Here is a 24,484-nt window from a genome sequence, read left to right as displayed (position 1 = left end):
GGATCTGGGCTTTTTCCTGAGTATAAAGGGTGGATTTAGAATCTGGGCTTTTCCTGAGTATAAAGGGTGGATTTAGGATCTGGGCTTTTTCCTGAGTGTAAAGGGTGGATTTAGGATCTGGGCTTTTCCTGAGTATAAAGGGTGGATCTGGGCTTTTCCTGAGTATAAAGGGTGGATTTAGGATCTGGGCTTTTCCTGAGTATAAAGGGTGGATTTAGAATCTGGGCTTTTCCTGAGTATAAAGGGTGGATTTAGGATCTGGGCTTTTCCTGAGTATAAAGAGTGGATTTAGGATCTGGGCTTTTTCCTGAGTATAAAGGGTGGATTTAGAATCTGGGCTTTTCCTGAGTATAAAGGGTGGATTTAGGATCTGGGCTTTTTCCTGAGTGTAAAGGGTGGATTTAGGATCTGGGCTTTTCCTGAGTATAAAGGGTGGATTTAGGATCTGGGCTTTTTCCTGAGTATAAAGGGTGGATTTAGAATCTGGGCTTTTCCTGAGTATAAAGGGTGGATTTAGGATCTGGGCTTTTCCTGAGTATAAAGGGTGGATTTAGGATCTGGGCTTTTCCTGAGTATAAAGGGTGGATTTAGGATCTGGGCTTTTTCCTGAGTGTAAAGGGTGGATTTAGGATCTGGACTTTTCCTGAGTGTAAAGGGTGGATTTAGGATCTGGGCTTTTCCTGAGTATAAAGGGTGGATTTAGGATCTGGGCTTTTTCCTGAGTGTAAAGGGTGGATTTAGGATCTGGGCCAATTCATTGGAAGGTGAATGAATGATGGATGATAGTTCTAACATCCACCTCCCTTATAAAGGAATGTCTCGAGGTGTTCGATAAGTCTGTTGACTCTGTATCGCTGTCTGTGTACATCCATAGATGTACCTAGCTGTTCACCGTGATTATGGACAGAGTGCTGACTCACCCAATCTGTGGTCATGTCCCTGTGGTGTTAGCCCTGGGGGGGGGGGGAGCTGTATTAGTGACCTGGGCTGCTGGCTAAGCCCCTCTTACAGTTACCACCTTAACCAGTAACATCTGAAGGACAGGGTGAGGTGAGGGCGGGGAGTCACTCTGTCTGAGCTCTAAACCTGTCCTAGTGTGAGTCACTCTGTCTGAGCTCTGATGCGTTGGGCTAATATCAGATTATTCATCGTTTCTGTGTGGAGACTGGCGTTGAATGTTTTCTTTGGAAGTGGCTCAAGCTATAAAGTCATTATTTATTTAACCTTTATTTAACTAGGCAAGTCAGTTAAGAACAAATTCTTATTTTCAATGACGGCCCTAGGAACAGTGGGGTTAACTGCCTGTTCAGGGGCAGAACGACAGATGTTGTACCTTGTCAGCTCGGGGGATTTGATCTTGCAACCTTTCGGTTACTGGCCCAATGCTCTAAACACTAGGCTACCTGCCTCCTCTACACTCTAACCACTAGGCTACCTGCCGCCCCTACACTCTAACCACTAGGCTACCTGCCTCCTCTACACTCTAACCACTAGGCTACCTGCCGCCCCTACACTCTAACCACTAGGATACCTGCCTCCCCTACACTCTAACCACTAGGCTACCTGCCTCCTCTACACTCTAACCACTAGGCTACCTGCCGCCCCTACACTCTCACCACTAGGCTACCAGCCGCCTCTACACTCTAACCACTAGGCTACCTGCCACCTCTACACTCTAACCACTAGGCTACCTGCCTCCTCTACACTCTAACCACTAGGCTACCTGCCGTCCCTACACTCTAACCACTAGGCTACCTACCACCTCTACACTCTAACCACTAGGCTACCTGCCTCCTCTACACTCTAACCACTAGACTACCTACCTCCTCTACACTCTAACCACTAGGCTACCTGCCTCCTCTACACTCTAACCACTAGGCTACCTGCCTCCTCTACACTCTAACCACTAGGCTACCTGCCTCCTCTACACTCTAACCACTAGGCTACCTGCCTCCTCTACACTCTAACCACTAGGCTACCTGCCTCCTCTACACTCTAACCACTAGGCTACCTGCCTTCTCTACACTCTAACCACTAGGCTACCTGCCTCCTCTACACTCTAACCACTAGACTACCTGCCTCCTCTACACTCTAACCACTAGGCTACCTGCCTCCTCTACACTCTAACCACTAGACTACCTGCCTCCCCGAATAGAGAGCAATATGTCTTGCTCTCTATCTTTTATGGAAGGGACACATGACATGTTGTAGACTACCCCCCCCCATGTGAATATTGCCCTATCATTTTCCCTGCATGTCCTTTTCCTACCACACCTCCATTTGAGTCTCTGTGTCATCTCTCTAGTAATCCAGCTTCTCTGTGGTGTTTTTAGGAAAATAACACTGGTGATGGTTGGACTTGACAACGCTGGGAAGACTGCTACAGTACGCGGGATCCAGGGAGGTGAGTGGGTCGTCTTGCCTTGAATCACTCACTTCTATTCTACTCGATTATAAATGTAAGATGTTTTTTTGGGGGGCTCGTTCTCTTCGTCGCTGAGTGTGTGTGTGTTGTGTTCCATCACAGAGAGCCCAGAGGACGTGGCCCCTACGGTAGGGTTCTCCAAGGTGGATCTGAAGCAGGGGAAGTTTGAGGTCACCATCTTTGACCTGGGCGGAGGGAAGAAGATCAGGTCTTTATACTCGTTGTCTTTCTGACACTCAACACCTGCACTGTCTGCCCTGATTCTGCTGATAGGACTATTTTAAACAAAGGTCTACTTGCAGTGGCTGTGATATGTGGCCCCCCCCCCTAATAAACGTATAGTTGAATGCACTTCCTGTAAGTGGCTCTGGATAAGAGTCTGCTAAATGACTCCAATGTGATCAGGGGCATCTGGAAGAACTACTACAGCGAGTCGTATGGGGTGGTGTTCGTGGTGGACTCCAGTGATGTTCAGAGGATCCAGGAGACCAGGGACACCATGGCTGAGGTCCTCCGACACCCTCGCATCTCTGGGAAACCTGTCCTAGTGTGAGTCACTCTGTCTGAGCTCTAAACCTGGCCTAGTGTGAGTTACTGACTGTCTGAGCTCTAAACCTGGCCTAGTGTGAGTTACTGTTTGAGCTCTAAACCTGGCCTAGTGTGAGTTACTGTCTGTCTGAGCTCTAAACCTGGCCTAGTGTGAGTCACTCTGTCTGAGCTCTAAACCTGGCCTAGTGTGAGTCACTCTGTCTGAGCTCTAAACCTGGCCTAGTGTGAGTCACTCTGTCTGAGCTCTAAACCTGGCCTAGTGTGAGTCACTCTGTCTGAGCTCTAAACCTGGCCTAGTGTGAGTTACTGTCTGAGCTTTAAACCTGGCCTAGTGTGAGTCACTCTGTCTGAGCTCTAAACCTGGCCTAGTGTGAGTCACTCTGTCTGAGCTCTAAACCTGGCCTAGTGTGAGTCACTCTGTCTGAGCTCTAAACCTGGCCTAGTGTGAGTCACTCTGTCTGAGCTCTAAACCTGGCCTAGTGTGAGTCACTCTGTCTGAGCTCTAAACCTGGCCTAGTGTGAGTCACTCTGTCTGAGCTCTAAACCTGGCCTAGTGTGAGTTACTGTCTGTCTGAGCTCTAAACCTGGCCTAGTGTGAGTCACTCTGTCTGAGCTCTAAACCTGGCCTAGTGTGAGTCACTCTGTCTGAGCTCTAAACCTGGCCTAGTGTGAGTCACTCTGTCTGAGCTCTAAACCTGGCCTAGTGTGAGTCACTCTGTCTGAGCTTTAAACCTGGCCTAGTGTGAGTCACTCTGTCTGAGCTCTAAACCTGTCCTAGTGTGAGTTACTGTCTGTCTGAGCTCTAAACCTGGCCTAGTGTGAGTCACTCTGTCTGAGCTCTAAACCTGGCCTAGTGTGAGTCACTCTGTCTGAGCTCTAAACCTGGCCTAGTGTGAGTTACTGTCTGTCTGAGCTCTAAACCTGGCCTAGTGTGAGTCACTCTGTCTGAGCTCTAAACCTGGCCTAGTGTGAGTCACTCTGTCTGAGCTCTAAACCTGGCCTAGTGTGAGTTACTGTCTGTCTGAGCTCTAAACCTGGCCTAGTGTGAGTCACTCTGTCTGAGCTCTAAACCTGGCCTAGTTTGAGTCACTCTGTCTGAGCTCTAAACCTGTCTGTCTGTCTGTCTGTCTGCCTACCCGTCTGCCCGTCTGACTGTCTGCCCGTCTGTCTGTCTGCCCGTCTGTCTGTCTGCCCGTCTGTCTGTCTGCCCGTCTGTCTGTCTGTCTGCCCGCCCGTCTGTCTGTCTGTCTGTCTGTCTGTCTGTCTGTCTGTCTGCCCGCCCGTCTGTCTGTCTGTCTGTCTGTCTGCCCGCCCGTCTGTCTGTCTGTCTGTCTGTCTGTCTGCCCGCCCGTCTGTCTGTCTGTCTGTCTGTCTGTCTGTCTGTCTGTCTGCCCGTCTGTCTGCCCGTCTGTCTGCCCGTCTGTCTGTCTTTAAAGTAGCGTATTATATTCTGCCCAACATATTGAGAAAAGGGAATCCATGTTAGCAGGAATCCAACTATATTTCCAGTTCCCTGACTGGCTGCATTAGATCATGAAGTGTCTTCTTCCTACACCATATGTTTCTGTCACACACGCACGCACGCACACACACACACACACACACACACACACACAGAGAGACATACACACACACACACACACACACAGAGAGACATACACACACACACACAGAGAGACATACACACACACACATCCTCATCCTCCTGGAGAACTCAACTTCATTTCTATAAAAAAATATATATATTTCCCCTTACCGGAACCCCTAACCTCGTACCCTAATTCTAAGCCTAATTCTAACCCTGAATCTCTAAGCTTAAAATAGCCTCTGTCCTCATTGGGACGAGGGAGAATTTCCCTTGTTCTACTATCCTTGTAGTGGGCTTTCTGAGATTGTAGATCCCCACAAGGATAGAAGAACCAACACACAGACACACACACACACCACCCCACCACTTGCTGTCTGACACCTGTTTCTGACATATCCCTGTCGGCTCCACAGATTGGCTAACAAGCAGGATCGGGACGGGGCATTGGCTGAGGCAGACATCATCGAGAACCTGTCACTGGAGAAGCTAGTGAACGAGAACAAGTGTCTCTGTCAGATCGTGAGTGATGCTGTGGTTTATCTTTCAATACTTCACCTGCAGTAACTACAGTACTGTGGCTATGAGACTGTACCTTGTTATACTACAGTACTGTGGCTATGAGGCTGTACCTTGTTATACTACAGTACTGTGGCTATGAGACTGTACCTTGTTATACTGCAGTACTGTGGCTATGAGGCTGTACCTTGTTATACTACAGTACTGTGGCTATGAGGCTGTACCTTGTTATACTACAGTACTGTGGCTATGAGGCTGTACCTTGTTATACTACAGTACTGTGGCTATGAGGCTGTACCTTGTTATACTACAGTACTGTGGCTATGAGGCTGTACCTTGTTATACTACAGTACTGTGGCTATGAGGCTGTACCTTGTTATACTACAGTACTGTGGCTATGAGACTGTACCTTGTTATACTACAGTACTGTGGCTATGAGACTGTACCTTGTTATACTACAGTACTGTGGCTATGAGGCTGTACCTTGTTATACTACAGTACTGTGGCTATGAGACTGTACCTTGTTATACTGTGGCTATGAGGCTGTACCTTGTTATACTACAGTACTGTGGCTATGAGGCTGTACCTTGTTATACTACAGTACTGTGGCTATGAGACTGTACCTTGTTATACTGTGGCTATGAGGCTGTACCTTGTTATACTACAGTACTGTGGCTATGAGGCTGTACCTTGTTATACTGCAGTACTGTGGCTATGAGACTGTACCTTGTTATACTACAGTACTGTGGCTATGAGACTGTACCTTGTTATACTGCAGTACTGTGGCTATGAGACTGTACCTTGTTATACTACAGTACTGTGGCTATGAGGCTGTACCTTATTATACTACAGTACTGTGGCTATGAGACTGTACCTTGTTATACTACAGTACTGTGGCTATGAGACTGTACCTTGTTATACTGTGGCTATGAGACTGTACCTTGTTATACTACAGTACTGTGGCTATGAGGCTGTACATTATTATACTGCAGTACTGTGGCTATGAGACTGTACCTTATTATACTACAGTACTGTGGCTATGAGACTGTACCTTGTTATACTGCAGTACTGTGGCTATGAGACTGTACCTTGTTATACTACAGTACTGTGGCTATGAGGCTGTACCTTATTATACTACAGTACTGTGGCTATGAGACTGTACCTTGTTATACTACAGTACTGTGGCTATGAGACTGTACATTATTATACTACAGTACTGTGGCTATGAGGCTGTACCTTGTTATACTACAGTACTGTGGCTATGAGGCTGTACCTTGTTATACTACAGTACTGTGGCTATGAGGCTGTACCTTGTTATACTGTGGCTATGAGGCTGTACCTTGTTATACTGCAGTACTGTGGCTATGAGACTGTACCTTGTTATACTACAGTACTGTGGCTATGAGGCTGTACCTTGTTATACTGTGGCTATGAGGCTGTACCTTGTTATACTACAGTACTGTGGCTATGAGACTGTACCTTGTTATACTACAGTACTGTGGCTATGAGACTGTACATTATTATACTACAGTACTGTGGCTATGAGGCTGTACCTTGTTATACTACAGTACTGTGGCTATGAGACTGTACCTTGTTATACTGCAGTACTGTGGCTATGAGACTGTACCTTGTTATACTACAGTACTGTGGCTATGAGACTGTACCTTGTTATACTACAGTACTGTGGCTATGAGGCTGTACCTTGTTATACTACAGTACTGTGGCTATGAGACTGTACCTTGTTATACTACAGTACTGTGGCTATGAGACTGTACCTTGTTATACTGCAGTACTGTGGCTATGAGACTGTACCTTGTTATACTGCAGTACTGTGGCTATGAGACTGTACCTTGTTATACTACAGTACTGTGGCTATGAGGCTGTACCTTATTATACTACAGTACTGTGGCTATGAGACTGTACCTTGTTATACTACAGTACTGTGGCTATGAGACTGTACATTATTATACTACAGTACTGTGGCTATGAGGCTGTACCTTGTTATACTACAGTACTGTGGCTATGAGGCTGTACCTTGTTATACTACAGTACTGTGGCTATGAGACTGTACATTATTATACTACAGTACTGTGGCTATGAGGCTGTACCTTGTTATACTACAGTACTGTGGCTATGAGACTGTACCTTGTTATACTGCAGTACTGTGGCTATGAGACTGTACCTTGTTATACTACAGTACTGTGGCTATGAGACTGTACCTTGTTATACTACAGTACTGTGGCTATGAGGCTGTACCTTGTTATACTACAGTACTGTGGCTATGAGGCTGTACCTTCTTATACTACAGTACTGTGGCTATGAGACTGTACCTTGTTATACTGCAGTACTGTGGCTATGAGACTGTACCTTGTTATACTGCAGTACTGTGGCTATGAGGCTGTACCTTGTTATACTGTGGCTATGAGACTGTACCTTGTTATACTGTGGCTATGAGACTGTACCTTGTTATACTGCAGTACTGTGGCTATGAGACTGTACATTATTATACTGCAGTACTGTGGCTATGAGGCTGTACCTTGTTATACTGCAGTACTGTGGCTATGAGGCTGTACCTTGTTATATTGCAGTACTGTGGCTATGAGGCTGTACCTTGTTATACTGCAGTACTGTGGCTATGAGGCTGTACCTTGTTATACTGCAGTACTGTGGCTTTGAGGCTGTACCTTGTTATACTACAGTACTGTGGCTATGAGGCTGTACCTTGTTATACTGTGGCTATGAGGCTGTACCTTGTTATACTACAGTACTGTGGCTATGAGGCTGTACCTTGTTATACTGCAGTACTGTGGCTATGAGGCTGTACCTTGTTATACTACAGTACTGTGGCTATGAGGCTGTACCTTGTTATACTGCAGTACTGTGGCTATGAGGCTGTACCTTGTTATACTACAGTACTGTGGCTATGAGGCTGTACCTTGTTATACTGCAGTACTGTGGCTATGAGGCTGTACCTTGTTATACTACAGTACAGTGGCTATGAGGCTGTACCTTGTTATACTGCAGTACTGTGGCTATGAGGCTGTACCTTGTTATACTACAGTACTGTGGCTATGAGGCTGTACCTTGTTATACTGCAGTACTGTGGCTATGAGACTGTACCTTGTTATACTACAGTACTGTGGCTATGAGGCTGTACCTTGTTATACTGTGGCTATGAGGCTGTACCTTGTTATACTGTGGCTATGAGGCTGTACCTTGTTATACTGCAGTACTGTGGCTATGAGACTGTACCTTGTTATACTGCAGTACTGTGGCTATGAGGCTGTACCTTGTTATACTACAGTACTGTGGCTATGAGGCTGTACCTTGTTATACTGCAGTACTGTGGCTATGAGACTGTACCTTGTTATACTACAGTACTGTGGCTATGAGGCTGTACCTTGTTATACTGCAGTACTGTGGCTATGAGACTGTACCTTGTTATACTACAGTACTGTGGCTATGAGGCTGTACCTTGTTATACTACAGTACTGTGGCTATGAGGCTGTACCTTGTTATACTGCAGTACTGTGGCTATGAGGCTGTACCTTGTTATACTACAGTACTGTGGCTATGAGGCTGTACCTTGTTATACTGCAGTACTGTGGCTATGAGACTGTACCTTGTTATACTACAGTACTGTGGCTATGAGGCTGTACCTTGTTATACTGTGGCTATGAGGCTGTACCTTGTTATACTACAGTACTGTGGCTATGAGACTGTACCTTGTTATACTACAGTACTGTGGCTATGAGACTGTACCTTGTTATACTGTGGCTTTGAGGCTGTACCTTGTTATACTGTGGCTATGAGGCTGTACCTTGTTATACTACAGTACTGTGGCTATGAGACTGTACCTTGTTATACTACAGTACTGTGGCTATGAGACTGTACCTTGTTATACTGCAGTACTGTGGCTATGAGACTGTACCTTGTTATACTACAGTACTGTGGCTATGAGACTGTACCTTGTTATACTACAGTACTGTGGCTATGAGGCTGTACCTTGTTATACTACAGTACTGTGGCTATGAGACTGTACCTTGTTATACTACAGTACTGTGGCTATGAGACTGTACCTTGTTATACTGCAGTACTGTGGCTATGAGACTGTACCTTGTTATACTGCAGTACTGTGGCTATGAGACTGTACCTTGTTATACTACAGTACTGTGGCTATGAGGCTGTACCTTATTATACTACAGTACTGTGGCTATGAGACTGTACCTTGTTATACTACAGTACTGTGGCTATGAGACTGTACATTATTATACTACAGTACTGTGGCTATGAGGCTGTACCTTGTTATACTACAGTACTGTGGCTATGAGGCTGTACCTTGTTATACTACAGTACTGTGGCTATGAGACTGTACATTATTATACTACAGTACTGTGGCTATGAGGCTGTACCTTGTTATACTACAGTACTGTGGCTATGAGACTGTACCTTGTTATACTGCAGTACTGTGGCTATGAGACTGTACCTTGTTATACTACAGTACTGTGGCTATGAGACTGTACCTTGTTATACTACAGTACTGTGGCTATGAGGCTGTACCTTGTTATACTACAGTACTGTGGCTATGAGGCTGTACCTTCTTATACTACAGTACTGTGGCTATGAGACTGTACCTTGTTATACTGCAGTACTGTGGCTATGAGACTGTACCTTGTTATACTGCAGTACTGTGGCTATGAGGCTGTACCTTGTTATACTGTGGCTATGAGACTGTACCTTGTTATACTGTGGCTATGAGACTGTACCTTGTTATACTGCAGTACTGTGGCTATGAGACTGTACATTATTATACTGCAGTACTGTGGCTATGAGGCTGTACCTTGTTATACTGCAGTACTGTGGCTATGAGGCTGTACCTTGTTATATTGCAGTACTGTGGCTATGAGGCTGTACCTTGTTATACTGCAGTACTGTGGCTATGAGGCTGTACCTTGTTATACTACAGTACTGTGGCTATGAGACTGTACCTTGTTATACTGTGGCTTTGAGGCTGTACCTTGTTATACTGTGGCTATGAGGCTGTACCTTGTTATACTACAGTACTGTGGCTATGAGACTGTACCTTGTTATACTACAGTACTGTGGCTATGAGACTGTACCTTGTTATACTGCAGTACTGTGGCTATGAGACTGTACCTTGTTATACTACAGTACTGTGGCTATGAGACTGTACCTTGTTATACTACAGTACTGTGGCTATGAGGCTGTACCTTGTTATACTACAGTACTGTGGCTATGAGACTGTACCTTGTTATACTACAGTACTGTGGCTATGAGACTGTACCTTGTTATACTGCAGTACTGTGGCTATGAGACTGTACCTTGTTATACTGCAGTACTGTGGCTATGAGACTGTACCTTGTTATACTACAGTACTGTGGCTATGAGGCTGTACCTTATTATACTACAGTACTGTGGCTATGAGACTGTACCTTGTTATACTACAGTACTGTGGCTATGAGACTGTACATTATTATACTACAGTACTGTGGCTATGAGGCTGTACCTTGTTATACTACAGTACTGTGGCTATGAGGCTGTACCTTGTTATACTACAGTACTGTGGCTATGAGACTGTACATTATTATACTACAGTACTGTGGCTATGAGGCTGTACCTTGTTATACTACAGTACTGTGGCTATGAGACTGTACCTTGTTATACTGCAGTACTGTGGCTATGAGACTGTACCTTGTTATACTACAGTACTGTGGCTATGAGACTGTACCTTGTTATACTACAGTACTGTGGCTATGAGGCTGTACCTTGTTATACTACAGTACTGTGGCTATGAGGCTGTACCTTCTTATACTACAGTACTGTGGCTATGAGACTGTACCTTGTTATACTGCAGTACTGTGGCTATGAGACTGTACCTTGTTATACTGCAGTACTGTGGCTATGAGGCTGTACCTTGTTATACTGTGGCTATGAGACTGTACCTTGTTATACTGTGGCTATGAGACTGTACCTTGTTATACTGCAGTACTGTGGCTATGAGACTGTACATTATTATACTGCAGTACTGTGGCTATGAGGCTGTACCTTGTTATACTGCAGTACTGTGGCTATGAGGCTGTACCTTGTTATATTGCAGTACTGTGGCTATGAGGCTGTACCTTGTTATACTGCAGTACTGTGGCTATGAGGCTGTACCTTGTTATACTGCAGTACTGTGGCTTTGAGGCTGTACCTTGTTATACTACAGTACTGTGGCTATGAGGCTGTACCTTGTTATACTGTGGCTATGAGGCTGTACCTTGTTATACTACAGTACTGTGGCTATGAGGCTGTACCTTGTTATACTGCAGTACTGTGGTATGAGGCTGTACCTTGTTATACTACAGTACTGTGGCTATGAGGCTGTACCTTGTTATACTGCAGTACTGTGGCTATGAGGCTGTACCTTGTTATACTACAGTACTGTGGCTATGAGGCTGTACCTTGTTATACTGCAGTACTGTGGCTATGAGGCTGTACCTTGTTATACTACAGTACAGTGGCTATGAGGCTGTACCTTGTTATACTGCAGTACTGTGGCTATGAGGCTGTACCTTGTTATACTACAGTACTGTGGCTATGAGGCTGTACCTTGTTATACTGCAGTACTGTGGCTATGAGACTGTACCTTGTTATACTACAGTACTGTGGCTATGAGGCTGTACCTTGTTATACTGTGGCTATGAGGCTGTACCTTGTTATACTGTGGCTATGAGGCTGTACCTTGTTATACTGCAGTACTGTGGCTATGAGACTGTACCTTGTTATACTGCAGTACTGTGGCTATGAGGCTGTACCTTGTTATACTACAGTACTGTGGCTATGAGGCTGTACCTTGTTATACTGCAGTACTGTGGCTATGAGACTGTACCTTGTTATACTACAGTACTGTGGCTATGAGGCTGTACCTTGTTATACTGCAGTACTGTGGCTATGAGACTGTACCTTGTTATACTACAGTACTGTGGCTATGAGGCTGTACCTTGTTATACTACAGTACTGTGGCTATGAGGCTGTACCTTGTTATACTGCAGTACTGTGGCTATGAGGCTGTACCTTGTTATACTACAGTACTGTGGCTATGAGGCTGTACCTTGTTATACTGCAGTACTGTGGCTATGAGACTGTACCTTGTTATACTACAGTACTGTGGCTATGAGGCTGTACCTTGTTATACTGTGGCTATGAGGCTGTACCTTGTTATACTACAGTACTGTGGCTATGAGACTGTACCTTGTTATACTACAGTACTGTGGCTATGAGACTGTACCTTGTTATACTGTGGCTTTGAGGCTGTACCTTGTTATACTGTGGCTATGAGGCTGTACCTTGTTATACTACAGTACTGTGGCTATGAGACTGTACCTTGTTATACTGTGGCTATGAGACTGTACGTTGTTATACTACAGTACTGTGGCTATGAGACTGTACCTTGTTATACTGCAGTACTGTGGCTATGAGACTGTACCTTGTTATACTGTGGCTATGAGACTGTACCTTGTTATACTACAGTACTGTGGCTATGAGACTGTACCTTATTATACTGCAGTACTGTGGCTATGAGACTGTACATTATTATACTACAGTACTGTGGCTATGAGGCTGTACATTATTATACTACAGTACTGTGGCTATGAGACTGTACCTTGTTATACTGCAGTACTGTGGCTTTGAGACTGTACCTTGTTATACTACAGTACTGTGGCTATGAGACTGTACATTATTATACTACAGTACTGTGGCTATGAGGATGTACATTATTATACTACAGTACTGTGGCTATGAGACTGTACCTTGTTATACTGCAGTACTGTGGCTATGAGACTGTACCTTGTTATACTACAGTACTGTGGCTATGAGACTGTACCTTGTTATACTACAGTACTGTGGCTAAAAGGCTGTACCTTGTTATACTGCAGTACTGTGGCTATGAGACTGTACCTTGTTATACTACAGTACTGTGGCCATGAGACTGTACCTTGTTATACTGTGGCTATGAGGCTGTACCTTGTTATACTACAGTACTGTGGCTATGAGGCTGTACCTTGTTATACTGCAGTACTGTGGCTATGAGGCTGTACCTTGTTATACTGCAGTACTGTGGCTATGAGGCTGTACCTTGTTATACTACAGTACTGTGGCTATGAGACTGTACCTTGTTATACTGCAGTACTGTGGCTATGAGGCTGTACCTTGTTATACTACAGTACTGTGGCTATGAGACTGTACCTTGTTATACTACAGTACTGTGGCTATGAGGCTGTACCTTGTTATACTACAGTACTGTGGCTATGAGACTGTACCTTGTTATACTGCAGTACTGTGGCTATGAGACTGTACCTTGTTATACTACAGTACTGTGGCTATGAGGCTGTACCTTGTTATACTACAGTACTGTGGCTATGAGGCTGTACCTTGTTATACTACAGTACTGTGGCTATGAGACTGTACCTTGTTATACTACAGTACTGTGGCTATGAGACTGTACCTTGTTATACTACAGTACTGTGGCTATGAGACTGTACCTTGTTATACTGTGGCTATGAGACTGTACCTTGTTATACTACAGTACTGTGGCTATGAGACTGTACCTTGTTATACTGTGGCTATGAGACTGTACCTTGTTATACTACAGTACTGTGGCTATGAGGCTGTACCTTGTTATACTACAGTACTGTGGCTATGAGACTGTACCTTGTTATACTACAGTACTGTGGCTATGAGGCTGTACCTTGTTATACTGCAGTACTGTGGCTATGAGGCTGTACCTTGTTATACTACAGTACTGTGGCTATGAGACTGTACCTTGTTATACTACAGTACTGTGGCTATGAGGCTGTACCTTGTTATACTACAGTACTGTGGCTATGAGACTGTACATTATTATACTGCAGTACTGTGGCTATGAGGCTGTACCTTGTTATACTGCAGTACTGTGGCTATGAGGCTGTACCTTGTTATACTGCAGTACTGTGGCTATGAGACTGTACCTTGTTATACTACAGTACTGTGGCTATGAGGCTGTACCTTGTTATACTACAGTACTGTGGCTATGAGACTGTACCTTGTTATACTGCAGTACTGTGTTTATGAGACTGTACCTTGTTATACTACAGTACTGTGGCTATGAGACTGTACCTTGTTATACTACAGTACTGTGGCTATGAGGCTGTACCTTGTTATACTACAGTACTGTGGCTATGAGACTGTACATTATTATACTGCAGTACTGTGGCTATGAGACTGTACCTTGTTATACTGCAGTACTGTGGCTATGAGACTGTACCTTGTTATACTGTGGCTATGAGACTGTACCTTGTTATACTACAGTACTGTGGCTATGAGGCTGTACCTTGTTATACTACAGTACTGTGGCTATGAGACTGTACCTTGTTATACTGCAGTACTGTGGCTATGAGACTGTACCTTGTTATACTGCAGTACTGTGGCTATGAGACTGTACCTTGTTATACTACAGTACTGTGGCTATGAGGCTGTACCTTGTTATACTGCAGTACTGTGGCTATGAGGCTGTACCTTGTTATACTACAGTACTGTGGCTATGAGACTGTACATTATTGCAGCTGGTCAGGATTGTGTGTTCTTCATACATTCTATTAGCAAAGAGTTCCTCCTGGTTTCAACAATGATCCCCCCCCCTTTATTGTTCTCTCTCTTGGGAGAATAGCTGTCTATAAAATACATGAGTTAAGAAATCAAATGTTGTGTGACCTGTAAATCCTCTCTGTCTCTCTACCCGTCTGACTTCCTGTGTGTTGTCAGGAGCCGTGTTCTGCTGTTCTGGGCTACGGTAAGAAGGGAGACAAGTCCATCAGGAACGGACTCAACTGGCTGCTGAACAACATCGCTAAAGACTACGAAGCCATCTCTGAACGCGTCCGGAAGGACACGGCCGAACAGAGGGCTCAGGAGGAACAGGAGAAGAGAGAGAGACAGGAGAGAGTACGGAGGATACGGGAGGAGAGGTGAGGAGGGGGAGAGGAGGAGAGGGTGAGGAGGAGGAGAGGAGAGGAGGAGGAGAGAGGTGAGGAGGAGGAGGAGAGAGTAGGAGGAGGGGGAGAGGAGAGAGTACGAAGGGCACGGCCGAACAGAGGGCTCAGGAGGAACAGGAGAAGAGAGAGAGACAGGAGAGAGTACGGAGGATACGGGAGGAGAGGTGAGGAGGAGAGAGGAGTGGAAGATGAGAGAGAGGAGGAGGAGGGGGAGAGGAGAGAGTACGAAGGACACGGCCGAACAGAGGGCTCAGGAGGAACAGGAGAAGAGAGAGAGACAGGAGAGAGTACGGAGGATACGGGAGGAGAGGTGAGGAGGAGGAGGAGAGGAGAGGAGGAGGAGAGAGGTGAGGAGGAGAGAGGGGAGGAGGAGAGAGGAGAGGTGAGGAGGAGGAAGAGAGGAGAGAGTACGGAGGATACGGGAGGAGAGGTGAGGAGGAGGAGGAGAGGAGGAGAGGGAGAGAGGAGGTGAGGAGGAGGAGAGGTGAGGAGGAGGAAGAGAGGGAGGAGAGGTGAGGAGAGGGAGAGGAGGAGAGTGTGGAGAGGAGGAGAGGTGAGGAGGAGAGAGGAGAGGTGAGGAGGAGGAAGAGAGAGGAGAGTGTGGAGAGGAGGAGGAGAGAGTACAGAGGATACGGGAGGAGAGGTGAGGAGGAGGAGAGGAACTTTACTGTGCCCGTGGGGGCACTGTGTAGCAGTATCATGTACATGTTTAAAATGGAGGTTAAGAAACAGAGCGACAATACAGTAGACAATAGGATAGATATCACACCTTAGTGAAGGGGACAATACAGTAGACAATAGGAGAGATATCACACCTTAGTGAAGGGGACAATACAGTAGACAATAGGAGAGATATCACACCTTAGTGAAGGGGACAATACAGTAGACAACAGGAGAGATATCACACCTTAGTGAAGGGGACAATACAGTAGACAATAGGAGAGATATCACACCTTAGTGAAGGGGACAATACAGTAGACAATAGGAGAGATATCACACCTTAGTGAAGGGGACAATACAGTAGACAATAGGAGAGATATCACACCTTAGTGAAGGGGACAATACAGTAGACAATAGGAGAGATATCACACCTTAGTGAAGGGGACAATACAGTAGACAATAGGAGAGATATCACACCTTAGTGAAGGGGACAATACAGTAGACAATAGGAGAGATATCACACCTTAGTGAAGGGGACAATACAGTAGACAATAGGAGAGATATCACACCTTAGTGAAGGGGACAATACAGTAGACAACAGGAGAGATATCACACCTTAGTGAAGGGGACAATACAGTAGACAATAGGAGAGATATCACACCTTAGTGACAGGGACAATACAGTAGACAATAGGAGAGATATCACACCTTAGTGAAGGAGACAATACAGTAGACAATAGGAGAGATATCACACCTTAGTGAAGGGGACAATACAGTAGACAATAGGAGAGATATCACACCTTAGTGAAGGGGACAATACAGTAGACAATAGGAGAGATATCACACCTTAGTGAAGGGGACAATACAGTAGACAATAGGAGAGATATCAATACAGTAGACAATAGGAGAGATATCACACCTTAGTGAAGGGGACAATACAGTAGACAACAGGAGAAATATCACACCTTAGTGAAGGGGACAATACAGTAGACAATAGGAGAGATATCACACCTTAGTGAAGGGGACAATACAGTAGACAATAGGAGAGATATCACACCTTAGTGAAGGGGACAATACAGTAGACAATAGGAGAGATATCACACCTTAGTGAAGGGGACAATACAGTAGACAATAGGAGAGATATCACACCTTAGTGAAGGGGACAATACAGTAGACAACAGGAGAGATATCACACCTTAGTGAAGGGGACAATACAGTAGACAATAGGAGAGATATCACACCTTAGTGAAGGGGACAATACATTAGACAACAGGAGAGATATCACACCTTAGTGAAGGGGACAATACAGTAGACAATAGGAGAGATATCAATACAGTAGACAATAGGAGAGATATCAATACAGTAGACAATAGGAGAGATATCACACCTTAGTGAAGGGGACAATACAGTAGACAACAGGAGAGATATCACACCTTAGTGAAGGGGACAATACAGTAGACAATAGGAGAGATATCACACCTTAGTGAAGGGGACAATACAGTAGACAATAGGAGAGATATCAATACAGTAGACAATAGGAGAGATTTCGCACCTTAGTGAAGGGGACAATACAGTAGACAATAGGAGAGATATCAATACAGTAGACAATAGGAGAGATATCACACCTTAGTGAAGGGGACAATACAGTAGACAATAGGAGAGATATCACACCTTAGTGAAGGGGACAATACAGTAGACAATAGGAGAGATATCACACCTTAGTGAAGGGGACAATACATTAGACAATAGGAGAGATATCACACCTTAGTGAAGGGGACAATACAGTAGACAACAGGAGAGATATCACACCTTAGTGACGGGGACAATACAGTAGACAACAGGAGAGATATCACACCTTAGTGAAGGGGACAATACAGTAGACAATAGGAGAGATATCACACCTTAGTGAAGGGGACAATACAGTAGACAATAGGAGAGATATCAATACAGTAGACAATAGGAGAGATATCACACCTTAGTGAAGGGGACAATACAGTAGACAATAGGAGAGATATCAATACAGTAGACAATAGGAGAGATATCACACCTTAGTGAAGGGGACAATACAGTAGACAATAGGAGAGATATCACACCTTAGTGAAGGGGACAATACAGTAGACAATAGGAGAGATATCACACCTTAGTGAAGGGGACAATACAGTAGACAATAGGAGAGATATCAATACAGTAGACAATAGGAGAGATATCACACCTTAGTGACGGGGACAATACAGTAGACAACAGGAGAGATATCACACCTTAGTGAAGGGGACAATACAGTAGACAATAGGAGAGATATCACACCTTAGTGAAGGGGACAATACAGTAGACAATAGGAGAGATATCAATACAGTAGACAATAGGAGAGATATCACACCTTAGTGAAGGGGACAATACAGTAGACAACAGGAGAGATATCACACCTTAGTGAAGGGGACAATACAGTAGACAATAGGAGAGATATCACACCTTAGTGAAGGGGACAATACAGTAGACAATAGGAGAGATATCACACCTTAGTGAAGGGGACAATACAGTAGACAATAGGAGAGATATCACACCTTAGTGAAGGGGACAATACAGTAGACAATAGGAGAGATATCACACCTTAGTGAAGGGGACAATACAGTAGACAACAGGAGAGATATCACACCTTAGTGAAGGGGACAATACAGTAGACAATAGGAGAGATATCACACCTTAGTGAAGGGGACAATACAGTAGACAACAGGAGAGATATCACACCTTAGTGAAGGGGACAATACAGTAGACAATAGGAGAGATATCAATACAGTAGACAATAGGAGAGATATCAATACAGTAGACAATAGGAGAGATATCACACCTTAGTGAAGGGGACAATACAGTAGACAACAGGATAGATATCACACCTTAGTGAAGGGGACAATACAGTAGACAATAGGAGAGATATCACACCTTAGTGAAGGGGACAATACAGTAGACAACAGGAGAGATATCACACCTTAGTGAAGGGGACAATACAGTAGACAATAGGAGAGATATCACACCTTAGTGAAGGGGACAATACAGTAGACAATAGGAGAGATATCACACCTTAGTGAAGGGGACAATACAGTAGACAATAGGAGAGATATCACACCTTAGTGACATTAACCAGCTGGTTAGGAGAGATATCACACCTTAGTGAAGGGGACAATACAGTAGACAATAGGAGAGATATCACACCTTAGTGAAGGGGACAATACAGTAGACAATAGGAGAGATATCACACCTTAGTGAAGGGAACATTAACCAGCTGGTTAGGAGAGATATCACACCTTAGTGAAGGGAACATTAACCAGCTGGTTAGGAGAGATATCACACCTTAGTGAAGGGAACATTAACCAGCTGGTTAGGAGAGATATCACACCTTAGTGAAGGGAACATTAACCAGCTGGTTAGGAGAGATATCACACCTTAGTGAAGGGAACATTAACCAGCTGGTTAGGAGAGATATCACACCTTAGTGAACGGAACATTAACCAGCTGGTTAGGAGAGATATCACACCTTAGTGATGGGAACATTAACCAGCTGGTTAGGAGAGATATCACACCTTAGTGAAGGGAACATTAACCAGCTGGTTAGGAGAGATATCACACCTTAGTGACATTAACCAGCTGGTTAGGGGAGATATCACACCTTAGTGAAGGGAACATTAACCAGCTGGTTAGGAGAGATATCACACCTTAGTGAAGGGAACATTAACCAGCTGGTTAGGAGAGATATCACACCTTAGTGAAGGGAACATTAACCAGCTGGTTAGGAGAGATATCACACCTTAGTGAAGGGAACATTAACCAGCTGGTTAGGAGAGATATCACACCTTAGTGAAGGGAACATTAACCAGCTGGTTAGGAGAGATATCACACCTTAGTGAAGGGAACATTAACCAGCTGGTTAGGAGAGATATCACACCTTAGTGAAGGGGACAATACAGTAGACAATAGGAGAGATATCAATACAGTAGACAATAGGAGAGATATCACACCTTAGTGAAGGGAACATTAACCAGCTGGTTAGGAGAGATATCACACCTTAGTGAAGGGAACATTAACCAGCTGGTTAGGAGAGATATCACACCTTAGTGAAGGGAACATTAACCAGCTGGTTAGGAGAGATATCACACCTTAGTGAAGGGAACATTAACCAGCTGAATTTTAGGCCGTCATTGTAAATAAGAATGAGTTATTAACTGACTTGCCTAGTTAACATTTGAGGTAAATAAAAAAAAAGTCATTTTGTTCCCCTGATCCCAGAGACCGTCAGGAGAAAGAGGAGGCGGAGAGGGAGGGTCGGACACTGCAGGAGGAGGAGGAGACCGACGACGCCGCCGTACACAGCCCCTTCCAGCCAATCGGCAACGTCATCAATGAGGTGTGGAATACACTGGGCCAATCAGCATCACCTTTGTTGATTTGTTTGAAATGGCACTCTATTCCCTATGTAGTGCACTGGTTTTGACCAGAGCCCTATGTGTTCGTTATAGTGTCCCCTTTAGGGAATAGGGTGCCATTTGAGCCCCAAGATCAATGGGTTGGGTGTTTCCATCTGTATTAATGCCATGGGGAGGTTCCATCTGTATTAATGCCATGGGGGGTTCCAGCTGTATTAATGCCATGGGGGGTTCCATCTGTATTAATGCCATGGGGAGGTTCCATCTGTATTAATGCCATGGGGGGTTCCAGCTGTATTAATGCCATGGGGGGTTCCAGCTGTATTAATGCCATGGAGAGGTTCCAGCTATATTAATGCCATGGGGGGGTCCAGCTGTATTAATGCCATGGGGAGGTTCCAGCTGTATTAATGCCATGGGGGGTTCCAGCTGTATTAATGCCATGGGGGGTTCCAGCTGTATTAATGCCATGGGGGGTTCCAGCTGTATTAATGCCATGGGGGGGGTTCCAGCTGTATTAATGCCATGGGGTTTAATGCCATGGGGAGGTTCCATCTGTATTAATGCCATGGGGTGGTTCCATCTGTATTAATGCCATGTGGGGGTTACATCTGTATTAATGCCATGGGGAGGTTCCAGCTATATTAATGCCATGGGGGGGTCCAGCTGTATTAATGCCATGGGGAGGTTCCAGCTGTATTAATGCCATGGGGAGGTTCCAGCTGTATTAATGCCATGGGGAGGTTCCAGCTATATTAATGCCATGGGGGGGTCCAGCTGTATTAATGCCATGGGGAGGTTCCAGCTGTATTAATGCCATGGGGGGTTCCAGCTGTATTAATGCCATGGGGGGTTCCAGCTGTATTAATGCCATGGGGGGTTCCAGCTGTATTAATGCCATGGGGGGGTTCCAGCTGTATTAATGCCATGGGGTTTAATGCCATGGGGAGGTTCCATCTGTATTAATGCCATGGGGTGGTTCCATCTGTATTAATGCCATGTGGGGGTTACATCTGTATTAATGTCATGGGGTGGTTCCAGCTATGTTCATGCCATGGGGGGGGGTTCCAGCTGTATTAATGCCAATGTGGGGGGTGGTTTCAGCTGTATTAATGCCATGGGGGGGTTCCAGCTGTATTAATGCCATGGGGGGAGGGTTCCAGCTGTATTAATGCCATGGGGAGGTTCCAGCTGTATTAATGCCATTGGGTGGTTCCAGCTGTATTAATGCCATGGGGTGGTTTCAGCTGTATTAATGCCATTGGGTGGTTCCAGCTGTATTAATGCCATGGGGGGGGGGGGGGTTCCAGCTATATTAATGCCATGGGGGGGGGTTCCATCTGTATTAATGCCATGGGGGGTTCCAGCTGTATTAATGCCATGGGGGTTCCAGCTGTATTAATTCCATGGGATGGTTCCAGCTATATTAATGCCATGGGGGAGTGATTCCAGCTGTATTAATTCCATGGGATGTTTCCAGCTGTATTAATGCCATGGGGGAGTGGTGGTTCCAGCTGTATTAATGCCATGGGGGAGTGGTGGTTCCAGCTGTATTAATGCCATGGGGGAGTGGTGGTTCCAGCTGTATAAATGCCATGGGGGTTCCATCTGTATTAATGCCATGGGGGAGTGGTGTTTCCAGCTGTATTAATGCCATGGGGGAGTGGTGGTTCCAGCTGTATTACTGCCATGGGGGAGTGGTGGTTCCAGCTGTATTAATGCCATGGGGGGTTCCATCTGTATTAATGCCATGGGGGAGTGGTGGTTCCAGCTGTATTAATGCCATGGGGGGTTCCATCTGTATTAATGCCATGGGGGAGTGGTGGTTCCAGCTGTATTAATGCCATGGGGGAGTGGTGGTTCCATCTGTATTAACGCCATGGGGGGGGGGGGGGGTTCCAGCTGTATTAATTGGTGTGTTTCATGTGTGTTCCATCCATTCAGAATGAAGACAAACTGAAGAAGAGACCGACAGGAGGGCAGGTGGGTGGTGCCAACGATGCTAGAGAAGGAGGGCAGGAAGAGGAGGAGGAGGAGGAGGACAGCGAGAGACAGACTCCAGAGAGCGGTGCAGCCTCAGTGGAGCGGACGAAGAAGAAGACTAGTAAACTGAGACTGAAGAGGAAACACAGAGTGGACCCCCTGAGGACGGAGGAGACAGCAGCCCCCGAGAGCCCCACACCTCCACAACTACCTGGTGAGAGACACACCTCCACCACTACCTGGTGAGAGAGACACCTCCACAACTACCTGGTGAGAGACACACCTCCACCACTACCTGGTGAGAGACACACCTCCACCACTACCTGGTGAGAGACACACCTCCACCACTACCTGGTGAGAGACACACCTCCACCACTACCTGGTGAGAGACACACCTCCTCCACTACCTGGTGAGAGACACACCTCCACCACTACCTGGTGAGAGACACACCTCCACCACTACCTGGTGAGAGACACACCTCCTCCACTACCTGGTGAGAGACACACCTCCACCACTACCTGGTGAGAGAGACACACACCTCCACCACTACCTGGTGAGAGAGAGACACCTCCACCACTACCTGGTGAGAGAGACACACCTCCACCACTACCTGGTGAGAGAGACACACCTCCACCACTACCTGGTGAGATCCCCACACCTCCACCACTACCTGGTGAGAGAGACACACCTCCACCACTACCTGGTGAGAGAGACACACACCTCCACCACTACCTGGTGAGAGAGACACACCTCCACCACTACCTGGTGAGAGAGACACACCTCCACCACTACCTGGTGAGAGAGACACACCTCCACCACTACCTGGTGAGAGAGACACACCTCCACCACTACCTGGTGAGAGAGACACACCTCCACCACTACCTGGTGAGAGAGACACACCTCCACCACTACCTGGTGAGAGAGACACACACCTCCACCACTACCTGGTGAGAGAGACACACCTCCACCACTACCTGGTGAGAGAGACACACCTCCACCACTACCTGGTGAGAGACACACCTCCACCACTACCTGGTGAGAGACACACCTCCACCACTACCTGGTGAGAGAGTCACACCTCCACCACTACCTGGTGAGAGAGACACACCTCCACCACTACCTGGTGAGAGAGACACACACCTCCACCACTACCTGGTGAGAGAGACACACCTCCACCACTACCTGGTGAGAGACACACCTCCACCACTACCTGGTGAGAGAGACACACCTCCACCACTACCTGGTGAGAGAGACACACCTCCACCACTACCTGGTGAGAGACACACCTCCACCACTACCTGGTGAGAGACACACCTCCACCACTACCTGGTGAGAGAGACACACCTCCACCACTACCTGGTGAGAGACACACCTCCACCACTACCTGGTGAGAGACACACCTCCACCACTACCTGGTGAGAGACACACCTCCACCACTACCTGGTGAGAGACACACCTCCACCACTACCTGGTGAGAGACACACCTCCACCACTACCTGGTGAGAGACACACCTCCACCACTACCTGGTGAGAGACACACCTCCACCACTACCTGGTGAGAGACACACCTCCACCACTACCTGGTGAGAGACACACCTCCACCACTACCTGGTGAGAGACACACACCTCCACCACTACCTGGTGAGAGACACACCTCCACCACTACCTGGTGAGAGACACACACCTCCACCACTACCTGGTGAGAGACACACCTCCACCACTACCTGGTGAGAGAGACACACCTCCACCACTACCTGGTGAGAGAGACACACCTCCACCACTACCTGGTGAGAGAGACACACCTCCACCACTACCTGGTGAGAGAGACACACCTCCACCACTACCTGGTGAGAGAGACACACCTCCACCTCTACCTGGTGAGAGACACACCTCCACCACTACCTGGTGAGAGACACACCTCCACCACTACCTGGTGAGAGAGACACACCTCCACCACTACCTGGTGAGAGACACACCTCCCCCGAGAGCCCCACACCTCCACCACTACCTGGTGAGAGAGACACACCTCCACCACTACCTGGTGAGAGAGACACCTCCACCACTACCTGGTGAGAGACACACACCTCCACCACTACCTGGTGAGAGAGACACACACCTCCACCACTACCTGGTGAGAGAGACACACACCTCCACCACTACCTGGTGAGAGAGACACACACCTCCACCACTACCTGGTGAGAGAGACACACACCTCCACCACTACCTGGTGAGAGAGACACACACCTCCACCACTACCTGGTGAGAGAGACACACACCTCCACCACTACCTGGTGAGAGAGACACACATCTCCAC

General features: G+C 46.3%; 1 protein-coding gene across 3 annotated transcripts in view; it reads left to right on the top strand.

Moving 5' to 3' along the window:
• LOC149975371 (ADP-ribosylation factor-like protein 13B) overlaps nucleotides 1-24,484 on the top strand; it is a 54,676-nt gene that overhangs the window by 15,225 nt on the left and 14,967 nt on the right. For all 3 annotated transcript variants that reach the window (XM_090207008.1, XM_090207007.1, XM_090207006.1), the window contains exons 2-8: nucleotides 2,334-2,404; nucleotides 2,528-2,633; nucleotides 2,831-2,974; nucleotides 4,976-5,081; nucleotides 14,883-15,085; nucleotides 20,050-20,167; nucleotides 22,131-22,383. In XM_090207008.1, the coding sequence (XP_090063134.1) occupies nucleotides 2,334-2,404; nucleotides 2,528-2,633; nucleotides 2,831-2,974; nucleotides 4,976-5,081; nucleotides 14,883-15,085; nucleotides 20,050-20,167; nucleotides 22,131-22,383 (1,001 nt within the window). The remainder of the gene's footprint in view (nucleotides 1-2,333; nucleotides 2,405-2,527; nucleotides 2,634-2,830; nucleotides 2,975-4,975; nucleotides 5,082-14,882; nucleotides 15,086-20,049; nucleotides 20,168-22,130; nucleotides 22,384-24,484) is intronic.

The sequence above is a fragment of the Oncorhynchus mykiss genome, chromosome 18 (genome assembly GCF_057628025.1).
Source record: "Oncorhynchus mykiss isolate SJ-2025 chromosome 18, ASM5762802v1, whole genome shotgun sequence".
NCBI classification, from domain to species: domain Eukaryota; kingdom Metazoa; phylum Chordata; class Actinopteri; order Salmoniformes; family Salmonidae; genus Oncorhynchus; species Oncorhynchus mykiss.
Note: the sequence above shows the minus strand (reverse complement) of the source record. Positions and strands in the feature narration are given on the sequence as shown.